The sequence below is a fragment of the Microplitis demolitor genome, chromosome 7 (genome assembly GCF_026212275.2).
Source record: "Microplitis demolitor isolate Queensland-Clemson2020A chromosome 7, iyMicDemo2.1a, whole genome shotgun sequence".
Classification (NCBI taxonomy): Eukaryota; Metazoa; Arthropoda; class Insecta; order Hymenoptera; family Braconidae; genus Microplitis; species Microplitis demolitor.
The window spans coordinates 19,796,913-19,816,533 of record NC_068551.1 but is presented as its reverse complement, the minus strand read 5'-3'; the positions used below and the strand labels follow the sequence as shown (position 1 = coordinate 19,816,533).

The following is a 19,621-nucleotide window of genomic DNA, read 5'->3' as shown; positions in this document are numbered from 1 at the left end:
CAAAGTTATTTTTTAACTAAAGAAATTATAATTTCCTTGGTAGTAATTATTTTTTAAAGAAAAGCTTATTCACTAAAAGTAAATTTTTTTTTAAATTATCAAATTCTTCAATTGAAATTTTTAATTTCTATTGACAAAAAACTTTTCATTGCTTTCAATTTTATAAATTTTTACAAAATTTGTCCTTTTTTTTTTTTTTTTGGTAAATAAACTTTCCTTTTAAAAAACAAATTTTTCAAAATCACTTGAGTATCAAAAAAAAGAAATCCATCTTACATTAAAAAATGAAACGGAATTTAAATAAATAACTCAAAAATACATGATTATATATTTATATATAGTTATTATTCATAATACCAAAGATATTGGTCGAACCAAAAAATAAGTACAGATATACATTTAATTGTTAAGTCGAGTTTGTCTTTGGGAAGAAAACGATGAACCAGCTGAAGAATAATTAACATCAATGTTTAATTTCAGAAGTATGTGGCCGCAACATTGTTAATAATCACCATTTGCTTATTACACATATATTTTAATTGTTTTATTTTTTATGCTTATGTTACAGCTAAATTTATATCATCGTGAATTACATTTAATTGGTTTTCAAATCATCAATTCTTTAAATATTTTTATTACATTCGTTTCTGTTGCTCTACAGATAATGCGCAAGTTAACATAATTTAATAATAGTAATAACCACAATAATAATAATAATAATAATAATAATAATAATATCAATGATGATAATAATAATACTATTGATTATACGATTAACATTTATACAATCGTTATAAATTTGAGCTGACACGTGCCGCCTATTGCTTGATTGTACACACAATACTATAATAATTATAATATTTTATAATTTTTCAACGGCACATGCAGCTCAAGCTGTTTGCAAGTGCGCAATTAACAAACAACGGTTACACTTTTTTTTTGTTTTTTGTTTTTTTTTTTTACAACTTAAGTACTACAACACAAGTTCAATAAATCGATAAAGTAGTAAACCATAAATTAAAAGCAATAATTAATTAACCAGGTACGATAATTACTTTTAATTGGTAACAAATTTTATTGAATATTTAATTGTCACGAATTGTTGTTCCCAATAAAGATTAAGCTTCAAAAAATAATGACTTAGTAATGTAATGAAAAAAATAATACCCATTTTTTAAAAAATTCATCGCAATACCAGTAAAGTTAACAGATTATTTAAATAAAATTCAAATTTGGCGGCAGTCATACGTGACCAGTTAATAAATCAATAAATTATCGCTCTGGAAATTTTTAATAATAATAATAATAATTATTAATTTTATTAATTAAGTAACTAATTAATTTAGTAATCAACTTTATAGTCTATATTAAACGTTTTTTTTTCTAACACTCAATGTGATTTAAAACCTGATTTATCTTACTACGGCATTGCCATGTAACTTGTACGTAGTCTGCATATATTAGCTAATTTTTTGTTAATTATTTCTAATCAAAATAATTTACTAAAAAGTAATTGATCTCTTCTCAAAAATTGGGTTGTTTATTTTCCGAAATATGTTATTCTGTTTTTTCAGTTCTGTTCACTTTTTATTTCATATTTTATTTATCATATATATAATATTATTATTTGTGATTTAAGTCCAAGTATCAGAAAAGATCAATTATTATTTTTACCATTAATTCAAACCCGTAACTAAAAAGTAATTATAATTCGTTGGTAACTTTAATTACATCGGAAGGCTCTTAAATTTAATAATATTTACTCGAATCAAACAAATGTTTTACAATAAATCACCTCAACGTCTACATATATATATTTGAGTTCCCTATGTATAATAAACGTATCATCGAAACAATAATGAAAATCATAATGAGTGAACTTTCCACTAGAACCAGCGTTTAATACCACAAAATTTGAAAACAATATTTGATAATAGTAATTAAATCTAGCTGCACATGATTCAATCTCGCAATAACTACGTGATATATTTAAACCAAATAAATAAAGCACTCGGTACAATACGATAATAATTAATGATAAAATATGTACCTCAACAAACTATACAACTCCAGTAATACAAGATCCCCCATTACATCTTTTTTATTTATTTTCTCTTTAAATATATATATTTGTATATATGTCCATATATTTATTACTCTATTTTTTATCTAATTACGCGATCGCGTTTAAATCTTACAGACGTACACACTCATAGTGAAATCTTTATCAATTATCACCACAAAAATCCTCAATTTAAATTTATCAATTGTTAACACAAGTGATACTTTTTTTTCTACATGCTCGCAAAGAGGCCTGTTTACAACTCACCTTTTTTAAAATGTACAGTTACTCTGCTAATTGTAATTATATTTGTAATTGTAATAAAAGTACGCGGTAAATAAAAAAAAATAAAAATGGAGCTCGAGGACTTGTTTCTTTAAATTGTAATTGTAAATATACAAAAGCAATCTACGCAGTTATAAATAATAAATAAATAGTAAACCTACGGCTAAGATACGTATTGTAAAATAGTTACAAGAGTATCGTTATGGAAAATGAGTACTACGTTATTTAATTAATTAAGTAAATTAATTTTACGTACAAGTTTAACTACTTTAGAGGCAAACAAGATTGCATTTATAATTCAAGTCTCATTCAATGATAAAGTTAACGACTGTGCCTCTGTGCATTTTTTTATTTTATTATTTATTTATTTATTTTTTTTTTTTTTTTTTCAAAATAATATCTTTGTGTTTTTTAAATATTATTATTTATTTATTTTTTTTTTTATTTTAACTATCAATGGTCTCTTTAATAAGCAGGTGCTTGGAACTCGCCCATACCTCGCTGCTGCTGTTGTTGCTGCTGCTGCTGAGGGTACCCAGGCTCCTGGTAAGCCGCGTCCGTCGCGTCGGGATAACTCGTGTACCCGGCGCCCCCGACAGGATCCGCTTCGTAGCTCGGAGCAAATGCCGCGTCTGTTCCCTGTTTGAATCGTTGGAATGCAAACCAAGCACTTCCTGCCTGTGAATAAAAATACTCGTGTCATTGTAAAATAATCAGTTATTATTATTTTTTAATAATAAGTTATTATATACGATAATGATAAACTAAGGATGAGGATTTGGTTGCTTACCCATGAAAATATTGAGAAAAATGAAAATGCAATGGCTCCTTGTACATTATTAACTCCGTAGCCGTCTGCTGGCGCTTCTGATTTATTCCAGGCGTTCGTCAGGTAGCAGAAACCAACGAAATTTAAAAATGCCCAGGCTCCGGAAAATCTATAAATTATATATATATATATTTATTCAAATCACTAAGTCAATAAATTATTTTTTCAAACTTTTAATGGAAATATATTACTTTTATATGCGCAAATTAAATTATTTACTTATATTCTGACATCTAACAAGATTTTCTCCTTATCGATAATCTTTAATATTATTTTTATTTATTCCTACCGCAATAATTATTTACTAAATTTTATGACTATGGAAAGAGAAGCAATATGGGTTCTCGAAATTTTTCAAGGGAGTAAAACAGACAGTGAGGCAACTTGGGTCGCCTAAAATTTTAAACGAAAAATTTAATCACAATAATAAAATTGAAATTTTTATCAGAAAAATATTTAAAAAATATTTTTCTGATTTCGACTTTTATTTGAGAGCGTTTGCCATCTTCTCTGTACCTCGCATACATGCGTATAAATGGAGCATCTCGTCGCAGTTACATGAATTAATTAAAATAAATCGAAATTTAAAAACAACTAGAATTTCGTTCGTCAAATGATAACGTCATAAATTAAATGACATTTTATTTTATGATTTAGGTCAGGCTTTATAAAAATGGTTCATTCAAAAGTTATCTGATCTATTTTCTGGACTCTTTGGAGATTTTTTTTTGAAAAACTGAAAAGATTTAAAGCCTGATCTTAAATAAAAGTCGAAATTATTATTTTATTAGAAAGCCCATTTTGCTCCTCCCTCCTCCTTCCTTTTTATTGTAAATGACTTACCCAAGATCTCCAAGTACGTAATGTTTTCTAGTTTTGACAGAAGACATTTGTTCAAACAAATATTCACCAGCAAGGAAACCAATACATGCCAAAAATGCGATTACACCGATACCAACTCCGTACTGACAAGCATTTGCATCTTTATTATAAAGGCAGTATTCTTTTCCAGTCGAATCTTCTCTGTACCCTTTGCTGCTGATACACCCAAAGACGATTATCGAGAAAAGCTGGTGAATAAAAAACCCCACAATTATTTTATATTCATAAATAAAACTACATAAATTATTTTTTGAAATATATTTAAATAAAATGAATGTATTTTATTTTATTGACAGATAACGAGCACACAAAGGATTAAAAAAACGAGCTCTGCATTTCTAAACTCCCACTCCGAACTCCGGGAGCCGTCATATCGATTTGACAATCGACTGAAACGTGAGGTCACAATGACAATTGATAAAAAAAAGTAACAAGCAAGTGACTAAAATAAATAAATTGATTGATTTAAACAAAGAATAATATAACGGAGCAGGTATTTATGATAAATAAATAAATGTGATGAGCAAATGAAAAAGTTAATACAGTAAAAATCAATAGAACAACCCCATCGTCGAGGGCGGAGGACAGATGAAAGAGGGTGGGGACCAGAAATATCTTCTCTTCATTGAATCAATGTCATCCGAAAATTTTAGTTAAACATTTTTGAATATTTCAGAGGCTCGTCGGGTTTACGGTGCAGAGATTAGTGCTGCTTAAATGTGTGTGATATTTATCGAGAGTTTACTCACCAGACATACTGCTTTTATGATAACCTGAGGCCTCTGTACAAATGCAATTGGGTCGAAGGGTGCACCAGCTTTTCCACCACCGTACGCTCCACCACCGTCCATCTTAGAGCGACTGAGCTGAGCTGAAAATTCAAAGCTCTCGAGGTTAATAAACGCGCACGCGCGACATTGTCATTATTGTTATTATTTTATTTTATATCTCGCGTCTCCTCGACTCAACTCTCGTTTACTCTCGTACTCCACTCATATCAACTCCACTCTATACCCCACGTACTCGACGCACGACGTTGCTGCCTATTCCCTACCCCATCATTTAGATCTTGACAATCAAATGTCATTTTGTCAACCCATTGACGTACATAATTACAGGCACAATTACGTTACTTTTTTTACAAAAAATAATTAAAATTTTTTTTTATCTTGCTACTGATTAACTAATTGACTAATAAATTAAAATTAATTGATTATTTACAGCTAAAATTTTTAATAATTCAATCTAAAAATCTGACAGTTTGACAACTAACATTTTTTTGTTCTAGATTTAAATTAGACAGCTGATTAAATTATTAATTTAATGACTTTACTAATAATAATAATTAATAGTTGTTAAAAAATAATAACTTACGTGCAATTAAATGTAAACACCGGATAAAATGTATTTTTTTTCTCGGAATGTCACAATCCAAAATAATTAACCAACGTCATCTGGTATCGCTAAAAAAAAACTTTTAAATTTCCCGCTAATTTACCGACCATTTTTAAAAATAATATTTTTACTCTGTTATCCGACGTTTGAACTTAAAAAAATTAATCATCCATATTATTAACATCCTCATGAATATTTACAATAAAGAAAAAAAAATTCTGTCATCAATCATAATAAAAATAACATTTATTTAAATTATAACCGCACGCTGCATTTGAATTCTCGCGTTCGCGCTCTTGTGCCCAAATACAAAACTAATCCATCTTTAATTAAATTCCATACTAATTATTTTATTTACTAAAAATCTAATTAATTATCATTTAATTAAAGAACTAATTATCCGATTCCCGCGCTTATTTTAATGGATTCAAAAATAAATTTATCATATTTAAAAATTATAAAAGTAAACCTCAACCTCCACGTCGTTGATTTCCTGACAACAGAATCCCATTGGCAAATAAATTAAAAAAAAATACAAAACCCAACTGTCCAATCAGACTGAATATATAAAAAGAAAGTTGTGCAAACTGTATAAAAGATTAACGAAAAAAAAATAACCGCCATTAATGTATAGTTTGATATGTAAGGAATACATGTGTGTAAAAAAAAGCTCCCTTAAGTTGGCGGGGGGAATTCGATTTTTGGCAAATTTTTTTTAGCAATTCGTTTGTTCGTCGATTGTTCGTCAATGTTCGCTATAAATAATTATTTGTTCGTTCTTTATTTTTTTTTAAATAAATTTTTAAAAATTTATTTGAAGTTAGCGGTGACTATACTCATTTTCTATCTTTTTTAATTTTTTTTCCATTTATCTTGATTTGTTTGTTAATACCCCACCAAAAATAGCGTTTGTTTGTTTGTTTTTATATTTATAATTAATTATTAAAATTTTAATTATGCCCGTTGATCTAATAGTAGTTGTGCGCATGCGCAAGTGTCTGCTCTAGGTTTAAAATTTTTTATTGTTTTCATTATTATTTATGTTTTAATTAAATTAGTAATCTTATCAAGTAATTATCAAATCCTGTTGATCATCTAGCACATCGTAAGAGTATCCAGGTATTTATCGGAGAGAAATGTCAATAAGCCACAATAAAATATGAAACGAAAGAGTCCTCAAAGAATCTTAGAAAACCACTTTTAATATTATTATTATTATCTTTATTTATTTAATATTTAATACACTCGACTAATTATTTTGTTTTATCAATATTAATTATGTATTAAAAATACTGAAAACATTTTAATGTTATTTTCATTTACTCTTTTATAATTTACCGCTCTGTTTTGTAACTTACGTGGTGTGTCACCTATTATCAAGTATTTTAACTTGCCGTTCAACTAGTATTTTTGTGTTACACAGTTGGTCTCATAAATAGTTGGTAAACCAATTACTAAATTACAAGTATCATCGAAGTCAATAATAAATAAATATAATATTGGAGCAGGTTTGTAAAATTAAACTAATAATTAATTATTTATTTAATATTAGAGTAGACTTATACAATTGAAGTTATTAATTATTCATTTGCGCAATTTTTATAAATTTATATTTTGCGTCTACATTGAGACTCAAAATAACTTAGCCTAAGAAATTTGATGAAAATTTTAATTAATATTTATTATTAAACATCATTTTATAATTAAAGATGTTTTTCTAATTTTTTTTTTTTTTTTTTTTTTTTTTTTTTTCCAAATATTAAAATTTTTTTTATTTTTCAGTTTTGAAAACAATATTTTTATACCACTTATCAAAATGGAGCTCAACTCTATAATGTTTCACCAATCGGATGTGATTCTTTCATCTAATCTCCAACATTATTTGTCCTTCATTTATATGTAAGTATATTACCATTAATTATTAGTATTATTATCAATAAGTTTTTGAACTCTGAAAATTTTTTGATCAGTACCCTGATTAAGAAAAATGATTTGCTTGATGTTGAGTGTATATCTATATATTAGTCGATTCAAATTGTTTTGAATCATTCCAAATTATTTTTGTTGATCAGGGTAACAGTTATATTTTATGATTATATTATTATATCGATTATTTTTTCTATACAGAGTTGACTAGAGAGGCTATGCAAACTGGAATCCGGGATGTAGACTCACTGAGTCACTGGTGATAATTGGTACAGTAGATAATATAAGTTGATCGTTGATGATGGACCGATCGGAAAGAGTTTTTTGGCTATTGAGACTATTATTAATTAAGAGCGTTTCGATTATGCTGGTGCGGAGAAGAAAAAGTTCTGTATCTACATTGCTATCGGTCAAATGAGATCTACAGTAACTTGGATCGTGAAAATAGTGACGGCACTGCTATTAACTATTCTATCATCGTATTCGATACCGTGTCTGATGCTGCTCTTTTCTTACACTTTTTTGCCATGTGCCATGGCAGAACTTTTTTTTTGTGACAACGGCAAACATGTCTTCATTATTTATGATGATTTGTCAAAATCGGTAATTGCTTACCATTAAATACTTTTATTTTTGAGACGACCTTTAGGAAATGATGCTTAGCCTCGTCATGTATTCTATATTCATTCTCGTTTTCTTGAAAGAGCAGTAAAATCCATTAAATGTACATAAATAATTGGTGAGTGAAATGAATAATTTATTAAATGAAAAACATGAATAAAATACGTTATTAAATAATCATATGATATTAGAGTTCGGACCGTCAATAATTTCCAGATGTTTCATCAAAAAAATAATAGTTAAAAAAAAATGCCTTTAGTTTTCCAAATTTTCAGTTAAGTATTTATAATTTTTTTCATAAATAATTCGTAAAAACAGATCAAAAATCATTATATAACTGTCAGTTTTTATTACTGAGTAGTATGACATTGAAATTCATAGGCCTCGACCATTTTTGGATATTTTGGAAAATGAATTATTTAAAGAAAAAGTTGTTTTTTGGAATATCTAGATGTATACGTTTTTATTAAAAGTTTTTTATAAATTTTTTCTGAAAAAACAACAAAATTATTATGTTTATTTGTTTCTATTGCTGAGTAGTAAATACGAATCATATTTTTTGTTAATAAAAGAATTTTGTTTTAAGTTTGATTCAGAATTACAATAACCAAGTTAGTTTTTCCATCCATCATGGCAAAATACGAGGACTCGTCAAATTACTTTAATCATCCATGGGATCCAATGACTTTGAGGCATACGTAAACATAGTTGCATTTCAACAAGGTAAATTTTAAATTGTTTATGAACCTGACATTTACAATCTAATGATAATCATATTTGTTTTAGCAAGTAAATTATATCAAGAAAAAATTTATTTTTTAATTCAACTTATAAATATTCAATTTTGACATGTATCCATTTCATAAATTTTTTTCTTTATTATAATTTATTTATTCAAAAAGAAAAAAAATTGTTTATTACATGTCTATACCAGTAAGATAAAAAAAGTCTCAGATCATTGTAATTGTTGGCTGAGGCGAAGCTGAGGCTGACAAACTTGTGATCTGAGACTTTTTGTATTTTACTGGCCTAGGTATGTAATATATATATATATATATATATATATATATATATATGTGTGTGTGTGTATATATATATATATAAGTGCGCGCGCGCGTGTGTGTGTGTGCGTGTGTGTGTGTGTGAAAATTATTAGATATCGGCTATTTTCAGACACAATTTAATTAAATCATTTAAATAGTAGGCTTATGATTTATATTTTACAGGTGCAACGCTTTTACTGGGACTTCCTTGATAGTAAAAACTATTTGACTGTCTCCGAAGCCGATGAGTTACTCCAAGCGAGCAAACTTCGGATTAATATGTAGAATGATGATATCAAAGACAATAGAAATCGTTAGATTTCTATTTAAGAGTGATATGTAGATTTCTATTCATATTTGATAGTCGTCTATTAGTGTACGGTTGACTGAAGTAGTTTCTTAATAAGTTTTTAAATCTTTTAAGTATACATATTGTCATTATAACTTTAATGTCTCATTTATTCCTTTTTTTTTAACTTAATTAGTGTAACTAGAAACCATTAGATGTCTGTCACTTCTAGTTATGTCTTGAGAAAAAAAAAGTAATTATGTAAAATTATTCTAAAAATTTAGGAAAATCTAAAATAAATCTATTAAGTTTATGAAAATTTTTACTCTTAATAAATGCAATATTTCGTTAATTAATTTTATACTGAGAAAAATAGTAATTTTTTCAACAGTTAATGGAAAAAATTTTCTTAAATTTGCTTGTTTTTTAATTACTACCCAATTCATTCATTGTTATGTATCAATTAATATGACAAGAATCACAGCTTTAAATAAAACACAAAAGACACCCAATAACTGGTGCAAACTATTTGACATTTTTTGGACAAGATTAAAACTATATGTTATTGTTTTAGAGTAAATCAGTAAAAAAAATATATGTATATATTCATATAATATGGTTTCTTATAATGGTTTTTTGCAATTTATTATCGATACAAATTTATATCAATTTACATTCTATTGTTATAATAATAATATTTACTTATATTTTAGATGATGAAAATGTCCACATTTTATATTATGCGTGACGTCAAAATTAAATCTATTGGTATAAAAAATGTCATTGATGATCAAATCATATTGTGTTGGTGATAGTTATTAAATTTTAAGACTTTAGTATAATCAATTTTTATAGTTTCTTCGTCATTGATCCTCAGCTATATTACTTGATTATTATCTATTGAAAAATGATAAGCAATATAAATAGTAATTAGTATGCGGCTAACGACAATAATTGATCAAAAAAATTAAGTTTAGTTACTTAAATTCTAACTATCATTGATTATTTTTCTAATTCTCCTTTACGTTACCACCTTAGCCACATCAATTTCAACAAAATTTTATGTTTGACATCTTTTTTTTTTCGTTAAAATTTGAAATAAACAAATGTTTGTACTGATTCTATGCTTTTTTATATTGGTCTATTCACTATGAATTTAATATTTACAATGGCTTACTTTTCAAAAAGACATGATGGTTTCGAAATATCGAGGTGATTCGACTAGTTGTAATTTCTTGAATAACATAGTTTTATAGGTCTAAACATTTATTTATTTTTTTTTTTTTCAATTAAAAATATCTTTTTTACCTTTACTGCATTTATAGAAAGTGGATCAGTTCATTAAAAATGTATTTGAAGTTTTATGAAGTACAAATAACAATGAAAAAACCTAAATTATTTACAAAAGCCCACTCAAAAGACCCCCTATAATATATATTTTACATATACATAGGTGCTCTACATAGTTAAATTTCCAGGTAAGAATAACGAGCGACTCCAAAGAATTAGATTTTTAATTATTAATAAAATTAATTTATCTTTAATAATGTAAGACACTAGATAACAATGGAAACATTAAAATATCAAAGAATGCACAATTCTTTAAAAAAAAATAATTTATGTAAAAATATTTTATTCACAATAGTCTAATTAATTATCAAGTATTTCAATCTGAAATTATTTAATTTTAAATAATTAAATACGAAATCGCATTGGTTATGGTAGCCACGTGGTTTACTTAGTAATAAATGAAATATTTTTCCAATTCAAAATTTAGCTATTTATATAGATATTGTACCTATTGTTATTGAAACTTTTATAAAAAAATTATTTTAATTGAAATTTTCAAATATTGAGTCATGCACTTGTGCAATGAAAATTAATTAATACATTAAATGTTAGACAGGAGTGTAACGACGCCTATAACTTAAACAGTTTATTCATGTAAACTTTAATGCATAATTTTAAACAAGAAGTATTCAAAATTATTAAAAATCAACTTAGTATCAGAAAGGAATGTTAGTAATTAAAAACCCTGAATGAAATTCTTAGTAGTTGATTGACAGCTAGATAATAAATTAAAATATCAATGAAGGTCTTTTTTTCTAACTGACATAATTAATGCAAAAATCTTTTACTTATTATGATCAAAATGATGTGTTTTTTTTTTTTTTTTAATACAAATTATTTTTTTACTTATGATCAAATTATCCGCTGCATAGGTTATGGTTACCACGTGGTCGTTACTTTTATATGATTATTTTCCCAGATTCAAACCAGAATAAAACAGAAATGTATCAGCATAAAAAACGAATAAAAGCAAAAGCTAATACAGTTTAATGTTCTTTATTGATTAGATCGATAAGATTTATATATGCATATAATTTTAAATTAACACTTACTAACATAATTTATAGCAGGTGATATTTATCATTTGATTGTTGTATTAGCAGCTTGTGCATGATAAAATAATCGGGATATATATTTACATCTATGGTTTTTTCATAAATGTTAACACTTAACTAATGCAAGTAAACATTTTTTCAACTATTCATTTTATTGTATTTTTCTTGAGTCTAAAATTTTCATTATACTAATTAATTTTGAGATTTTAATTCTGATCCATAATCTGAATCTAAATTTACGTCAAAATCTAAAAACTCTTGAACTTTTTCCTTATATTATTCTTTGCAGTTCCAACAGTATACCAAATAACGGAGTATAAAATGAAAATATATTAGTTAATAAAAATTTGTAATATTAATTTATATTTAATAATAAATCAATTACCTTGCATAAACGTTAGAAATTAACATTGTATTTTACAGCATTTCCAAATATTATATTCATATCATCAGCTACTTAACTAACCGTAATATACTTTTTTTGTATTATAAATGTAATTTGTAATAAAGTAACATCAGTTTCATAGTTGGCTCTTGTTGTTTTTTACTAATCCGATAAAAGTACCTCATAATTGAGTCTTATCTTACTTTTGATTTCTTCTAACATTACAGAATAGTTGGCACAAATCATTCTGTAAAATATTGAATTATTTTAGTCCTAATAAAAGACAGTTTTTTCTTTCACTTCGAAGGCTCAGATAATACTATCTCCTCTGGATCGTTCTCTATACCTCTATTATCTACAAACGATGTTCGTCGTTTATGCATGACAAATTAACTGTACAACAATTATTATTTAAATTAAAAAACAATCATGATATAGATTATTTAAATAACGACAAAAACAGTAATATTTAACTTAAAAAATAATTTTGATTGTATAAAAAAAATGATTAACAAAGACCTACGGCTTCCTGTAAATATAATAATTTAACGATTTTGTTGATGTCTAAAATGAATCAAATTTATGAATAAAAAAAAAAGAGATTTAGTATTTCTATTTATTAACTGTTTAAAAAACTTACTCATTATTTAAAAAAATGAAATTATTTATTTATTTGTTTAACATTATAAAACATTTATTTTTTCTGTTTAACATATTAATCTTGTAGTATAAAACATTTTAAAATTACGTCATAATATAATAATGATAATAATAATTTTATTTATTTTATAATCGTAAAACTTAAATAGATTTTACACTTAATGACTTTTTATTACTTTTGGCAACAACCTTAACACTAAGTTTTCATAAATGTAATTGAGCAAAAATATTAATAATAATCGAAGTATAGAGATTTCCAATATCACTTGTATCCACTTATTGCATTTTTTTAAATACTTGCTAAAGCTGCAAAAAAAGAGAAAATAAAATCTTTAATAATTCAATTACATGATTGACACTTAAAGATTATGATAATTTAAGACTAATTTTTATCCTAATACTAAGAATAGTCACGTAGTTCTTGGATTAAAACGAATGTAGTAAAAAAAAGAAAAGAAGAAGAAAAAAGTAGCAACCATTAATATAAACGAGTTTAATTCGACTATATGTTTATTAATTGAAATAGAATTTTAAAAGAAAGATTTCATTTAAATGGTAGCGAACAAAGTATGAATCAAATACTTTAATTAATATAAGTTTTTTTTTGGAGTTAGCAGTTATCTAAAAATTGGTAACCTACTTTATGACAAATAAATTATAGAAAAAAAAAACATTGATTTATTTTAAAAAAGGCTTAAACTAAGATAAGAGACCTAATACTCGATCAGGGAACTAGTACCCGATCACTCATGTATTTGTATATCTATATTTAGAACAATTTAGTAAATATAGATATACAAATATATGGAGTGATCGGGTACTAGTTCCCTAATTGAGTATTAGGTCTCTTACCTTATAAACAAAAGTAAAAAATTTATTTTTTTATGGTTTATTTGTGATAAAACAAGTTTCAAAACTTAATTAACCGTATTATTTTAATACCAATATCAAATAGTTTGAACATATCGATTCCGAGGATTTTTAACTTTTGAAATTAAAAAAATGAAATGTTTGAAGCATAAATTTGTTATTAGAAAATTTATATTAGAGTGGTAATTATGATTTAAATGTGTACTATAAAAAAGAGCTGAATTTAATTTGTCGTTATGAAATATTTTTTAGTCATAGAAACTTTAAACAGAAAAAAATAAAATTTAATACACTTATTAGTTTTTATATTGTTTTCAAAATTCAATATGAGCTGACTTTGTTAATAGTTATTTATAATTTTTATTGTGAACCGAAACAAAAAATTATTTTTAGTGTTACAATAAAAATTTCTCTTATAATATAATTGATCGAACAAATAAAAGAAAATTATAGAAATTTGAAGAAATTACCTGAAATATATAAATATATTTTTCTTTTTTACAGTGAGAATAAAGTGTAAAAAATCCCATGAGGTACAATTTTCGTGCGTTCACTAATAAATTTAGACTTTTCTAGTTGGTCATTGTAGAATCGCCAATTTCCTGTCAAGTTTCTACAATATGTGATGTAGTGAAAAGAGTTATAACCAATAACCCCTGTCAAGCTATAATTAAAAAAAAAATCATATAGAAACAAATCATTTGTATTTCAGATGTAATAAAGATGTACCAACCGATAACTAAATTTTTTTGATGAATGTGTTTCATTTAAATCCAAACACTTCGGTAATTCACCAAGTTTACATGAAGTTCCATCTTTTTCATTTACCGATTTTACGTCTAATTCAATGTAAATATATCGATTAAGTGTCGTTTTACAGGTTGTTTGTTTTTTTTGGCAGCTTGTGCAAAATTTATTATAAGCTATGCTTTTAAAATGTAATGCTTCTTGCAAACATTTAAACCCTTTTTCCATGATTAAATTATAATTTGCAGTCAAAACCGGTATATTACGTTGATAATCTTGGCAGCCGAATGATGAACATGAATTATTTTCGAATGCACTTGGTTCACTTGTAAATAATTTAATCCACAAACTATTCACGTTATCTACACAATTAATACAACGATTTACGTTTTTAGTTTTACGATTGGCAATATTCATTTGATTTTGTGTGCATTCAGTGTCTTGATAGATAGGATGTAAAATAGAAAATCGTTTAACATAGATATCTTTTTTTAATCCTGTTGACATAAAATCGGTAACAAAATTAAAAGTGGAATTTGAAGAATTGCTAACAAAATTATTAAATTCTTCATTTTGTAAACATCCATAGAAAATCAACTGAACAATACTGTCGAATGGGCACGTATTGAAAGCAAACCAGGATTCATTTTGAAAAAAGACAGGTCCGCTTTTATTACCATTTTGTAATAAAAATTCTTCTTTTTTGTTTGAAGGCGCCAAATTGTTTATTAAATTGATTTCGGGAAAACTTTTGAAGTATTTACCTTCCTTTTTAATCATTCTTAAATTTTTTTCCACAGCGGCATCGAAACTGTTTTCATTCAATGGTGAATTATTATCGGAACAATAACTGTGATCAAGATTAACTAAATTATTTAAATTCGGCTGATATAAATTTTCGTTATTTTCATTTGCGCTACAATCAATATTATCTAAAACGTTATTATTATCAATTTCAGAAGAATTAAATGACTCAGTATTAAAATTGGTGGGAATATCTTCATTGAATAAATGACAATCTGAATCTAACCAATCACAGTCGTTGTGCTTCATATCATATCCTTGTCCATTCCAATTTTCATTGAGTAAATTATCGTTAGGTTCGCAATCTTCTTTGCATAATTCGTCTTCAGGATTACTATTTATTTTATCATTTTTTTGCTTATTAGCATGGTAATTCTTAACGAATTTTAACAATTCGCGTTCAAAAATTTTGACACCACCATCAATAAGTTTAAGATGAGCTTTAACTAAGTAATCAACACGTGCAGGGAGAGAAATCATTTTACCTAATAACTCTTTCAATTCTTTAAACGCTTGCTCTATGTACGCAGAAGTTGCTCGTAAACTCGTGTAATGAATACAAACTTTCGTCCATAGCGGAAACTCTCTCACTTCTTTAAGTAATGAATCTTTAAATAGAGGTACATAAAAAGTGTTTAAATTATTAATATCATTACTACCATCAGAATGAACATTCAATGAAAAAGCGACAAGATTATTTATCCAACTTGAAATAGTAGTGTCTTTTTCTAATAAATCAGTATTGGTCTCTCGGCGTAAAGTTTCATTTTTTTCTTGATCAAACTCCATAGTTTTAATTTTGTCTTCAATATTATTAATAAAGTCTTGAGATTCATTTTTGGCAATCAATTTTTCCAACTCTGACCTTGCTGCTTTTGTAGTTATCATTTCGCCATCAAAATCAACAATAGAATCATCATATTCGGTGCCACAGACAATCAAAATTAATACAAGGATTCTTTCAAAATCTTTTAAATTATTACAATCCATCAATAATGCAACACTGTATAAGTAAAATGATTTAATTCTTGGATGAATAACCGATTTCCAACATTTCCAGCCACTTATAGCATGAATAAAATGAGCCGTATCCAATCTGATAAAAGTTTTTACAGAGTCAAGTGAAGCACCGTTTTTGACATGTTGAAAACACCTATTAACGTAATCAAATAAAGAAAAATTATTGCAAGCTAAACAGGAGGCATTTAAAAGGACACGAGATCCATCACAGACTACTTCTGTCGGAGGCGAAACTTTACTAAGCCAGTTTTCTAGTCCAAATTTGATGGTCTTAGTGTCATGAATTTCCGATAAAATTTGATAAACAGATTGTGAAGTATTACTAAAATTAATTACGATTTGGTATAAAAAAATACTACTCGTAGTTTTATTTTTGCTGTCTAGAAATTTTTTTGCAAGACCTCCTGTAGCATCAATACAAACAGAAGAATAGTGTCTGTGAAGACGCCTGTATTCGTTATAACAATGGATTTGTTGCGGTGAAACATAAAATACTGAAAAAGGCGTATCAATTACAACTTTTATAAAATTTTGATGAGCAGGATTATCGTCCTCGTTGATACGATAAATAGCTTTAATCAAATCTCTCCGATCTTCTGGCTTGACATTCAACTTTTCTTCCTTAGATTCTTTCTTTACTTGATATAAAACATTAGAATTGAATAGAACAGGACATTGAGTACTACCTGGTTTTAACAGATCTTTAGCTTGCTCCAAAATAGTTCCCTTAACTCCATTTGCATCGATCATAGTTTTAAACATTTTTCTTCGCTCGGCTTGCAGTGGCCTTGTAACTTCATCATGAACTTCAAAACGAGTATCCCGGCATCGAAAATTAATAAAAACAGAACCTTTGTCCCCAGGATTGTTTTCGATGTAACCAAAAATAGGATTATTGCACACTTTACTTTTGCACTTGCCAATAAATGTCGCATAATAATTTCCATTTTCATGAATTGTGCCTTTTTTAAATACAAAGGCACACGGTAGTTCAAACTGATGCCATAATTCAAAGGCAATAGTGTCAGTCCACACTTTCGGCTGTAACCTAGGATTTTTACAACTATTGTCTTTTTTATACATACATTCCCAAACACCTCTAGCAATTTCAACATGAAAACATGGAACATCATCCCGCTCTTTAGCATATAGTTTATTAAAATAATCCTTATCGCTATTATCATCACTGTCATCATTATCATTATTATCATTGCTGTCATTGTCATCATCATCATTATTACTATAAGTGAATTTTTTCTTAATTATTTGGGAAAAATATCCACATTCTTTTCTTGCTCTAGTCAAAATCCCCCTACGATTGTCTTTTATGTTGGTCCTAACTGCTGCAGTATTCCATTTACCCACAAATTCTGGTTCCTTGGACATTTTCGACCATACCTCAGCAGAGTATGCTGGCAAGGTATCTGAACAGAAGTAGCTCATATATCTTTTTATAACAGCTATTGAGTCCTCATCTGATACAAGCAGTGGTCTCGGCATTATTGAGTTAATGATTGATAAAACCTGAAATGAAAAGAAAAAAAAAATTAATTGACGTCCATACAGCATCAATTTATTTTTTACTTAAAATAATAATTTAAGTTAATATATTTAAGCAAATAATCCGTTTACCACAATTTAAGTTAAGTGATCAACGTAGAAAATAATATTTATTTTATTATAAATAATTATTATGTAAAAATAATTGTTATAAATAATTATTATATAATAATTATTTATAAAAGAAAGGAATTAAAATGTTTTCGTCAGCCTGATTACTATGCATCTAATAAATATTTTAATAAATAAATATTTCCTTGGATTAGATTTTAGAAATAATAGGTTGTATCACCTAATTTATCGACTGATAATAACCCAAGTGTCACACTTGCCTTTGTGACATCTATAAGATATCCCTGATAGCCAGGGTGGCGACCTGCCGCCAAGTTGGCCTTTCCATAAATTGATCGCAACTTTCCAAGAGACTTGTCGACAACTTGTAGTCAATACAGTTACAAAAGCTGAAAGTTGTCGACAACTCGTCGTCAAGTTGTTCGCAACTCATTTACACCAACTTTCTCGTCAGTAACTCTGGCTATCAGGAATCAGTTTTTAGGCAATTTTGTGCTACATCGATAAGGCACCAACATGTTGACAAAACGATCAGAAATTTATGTCACCGAAAAAATATCTACTTAAAAGACTTGACACAAATGACGACAAAAAGTGAAAAATTACAAATAGTAGCTAATAAGTCATCTAAACGACTTTTTAATTGACATAAGACAGGAAAAACAACACAAATTTTCGCTCCGGGACTAACATTTGCATGTTGTATTTACACCGAAAAAGGTGACTTTGAGACAAAAGAAAATTTGCTTTATCCTTTTAAAGACATCTTAAAGTTGGGTGTATGTTACTTGGGAATTAATTATTTCTAATAGAATTTGATTTAAATATTTAATTTTACTATGTGCAAAAAAAAAAAAAAAATTATTAATGATAATTTTTTTACTGTTTGCAAAACTAGCTACTTACCAATAAACTCCAATTAATAATTTTGCTGAACTTTTCCTTGTTGTCACTGGGAAAATTCATCTTAAAAAGGTGTTCGAATAAATAAAAAAATCTGAAATTAATAACAATAAAATAATTAATCAGTTCCCACGATGCCTAAAACGGAATTAAAACGTTCCGATCATAAAATTAAAAACGATGTAATTTTAAAGAGAAATTTTTATTTATTACTTAAAATTGGGCGCTTTCCATACATAAAAATCGCAATCAAACAATACGCAAACATAAGTTTGAATATTCTTAATGCATATCTTTATATATGCAAATAAATCCTGATTTCCCTCGTTTACAGCATCGGGCGTAAACGGCTGGGCCGATTTCGCTAATTCTTTTTTTGTTGTATCTGTTATTATCAGGTCGGCTAGTAAAATTATAAATATAAATTTCAGCTTGAAATAATTAACAATTCAATAAACTGTGACTTCTATAATAACATTTGAACTACTCCAAGAATCGCCAAGATCATAAATACTTACACATTTATAATTAAAAAATAAAATGATGTAAAAATTATTAATAGCAGTACTAATAATTAATGGTAATATACTTACATATAAATGAAGGACAAATAATGTTGGAGATTAGATGAAAGAATCACATCCGATTGGTGAAACATTATAGAGTTGAGCTCCATTTTGATAAGTGGTATAAAAATATTGTTTTCAAAACTGAAAAATAAAAAAAATTTTAATATTTGGAAAAAAAAAAAAAAAAAAAAAAAAAAAAAAATTAGAAAAACATCTTTAATTATAAAATGATGTTTAATAATAAATATTAATTAAAATTTTCATCAAATTTCTTAGGCTAAGTTATTTTGAGTC

General features: G+C 26.8%; 1 protein-coding gene and 1 long non-coding RNA gene across 3 annotated transcripts; one reads left to right on the top strand and one right to left on the bottom strand.

Moving 5' to 3' along the window:
- Nucleotides 1-316: 316 nt before the first annotated feature.
- On the bottom strand, nucleotides 317-5,508 carry LOC103574547 (synaptogyrin). The gene is made up of 5 exons (XM_008554019.2): nucleotides 5,433-5,508; nucleotides 4,808-4,929; nucleotides 4,020-4,246; nucleotides 3,138-3,285; nucleotides 317-3,025 (listed from the first exon to the last, which is right to left on the bottom strand). Exons 2-5 carry the CDS (start codon nucleotides 4,907-4,909, stop codon nucleotides 2,813-2,815), a joined length of 690 nt encoding a protein of 229 aa, XP_008552241.1. The 5' UTR covers nucleotides 4,910-4,929; nucleotides 5,433-5,508; the 3' UTR covers nucleotides 317-2,812.
- Nucleotides 5,509-6,763: 1,255 nt separating this feature from the next.
- Nucleotides 6,764-9,689, top strand: LOC106693979 (uncharacterized). Of its 2 annotated transcripts, XR_001345321.2 has the most exons (6): nucleotides 6,764-6,961; nucleotides 7,236-7,352; nucleotides 7,581-8,118; nucleotides 8,192-8,274; nucleotides 8,587-8,723; nucleotides 9,227-9,689. It is a non-coding gene; the product is annotated as an uncharacterized LOC106693979 (long non-coding RNA). The 2 variants fall into 2 exon arrangements; XR_001345322.2 differs by lacking the exon at nucleotides 8,192-8,274 and having other exon boundaries at nucleotides 6,769-6,961.
- Nucleotides 9,690-19,621: the final 9,932 nt, after the last annotated feature.

Coding starts and splice junctions, on each gene's coding strand:
- LOC103574547 (XM_008554019.2), bottom strand. CDS start 4,909: ATGGACGGTGGTGGAGCGTACGGTGGTGGAAAAGCTGGTGCACCCTTC. Junction 4,247..4,807: donor TCATAAAAGCAGTATGTCTG/GTGAGTAAACTC, acceptor TTTATTCACCAG/CTTTTCTCGATAATCGTCTT. Junction 3,026..3,137: donor TTTTCTCAATATTTTCATGG/GTAAGCAACCAA, acceptor TTTTATTCACAG/GCAGGAAGTGCTTGGTTTGC.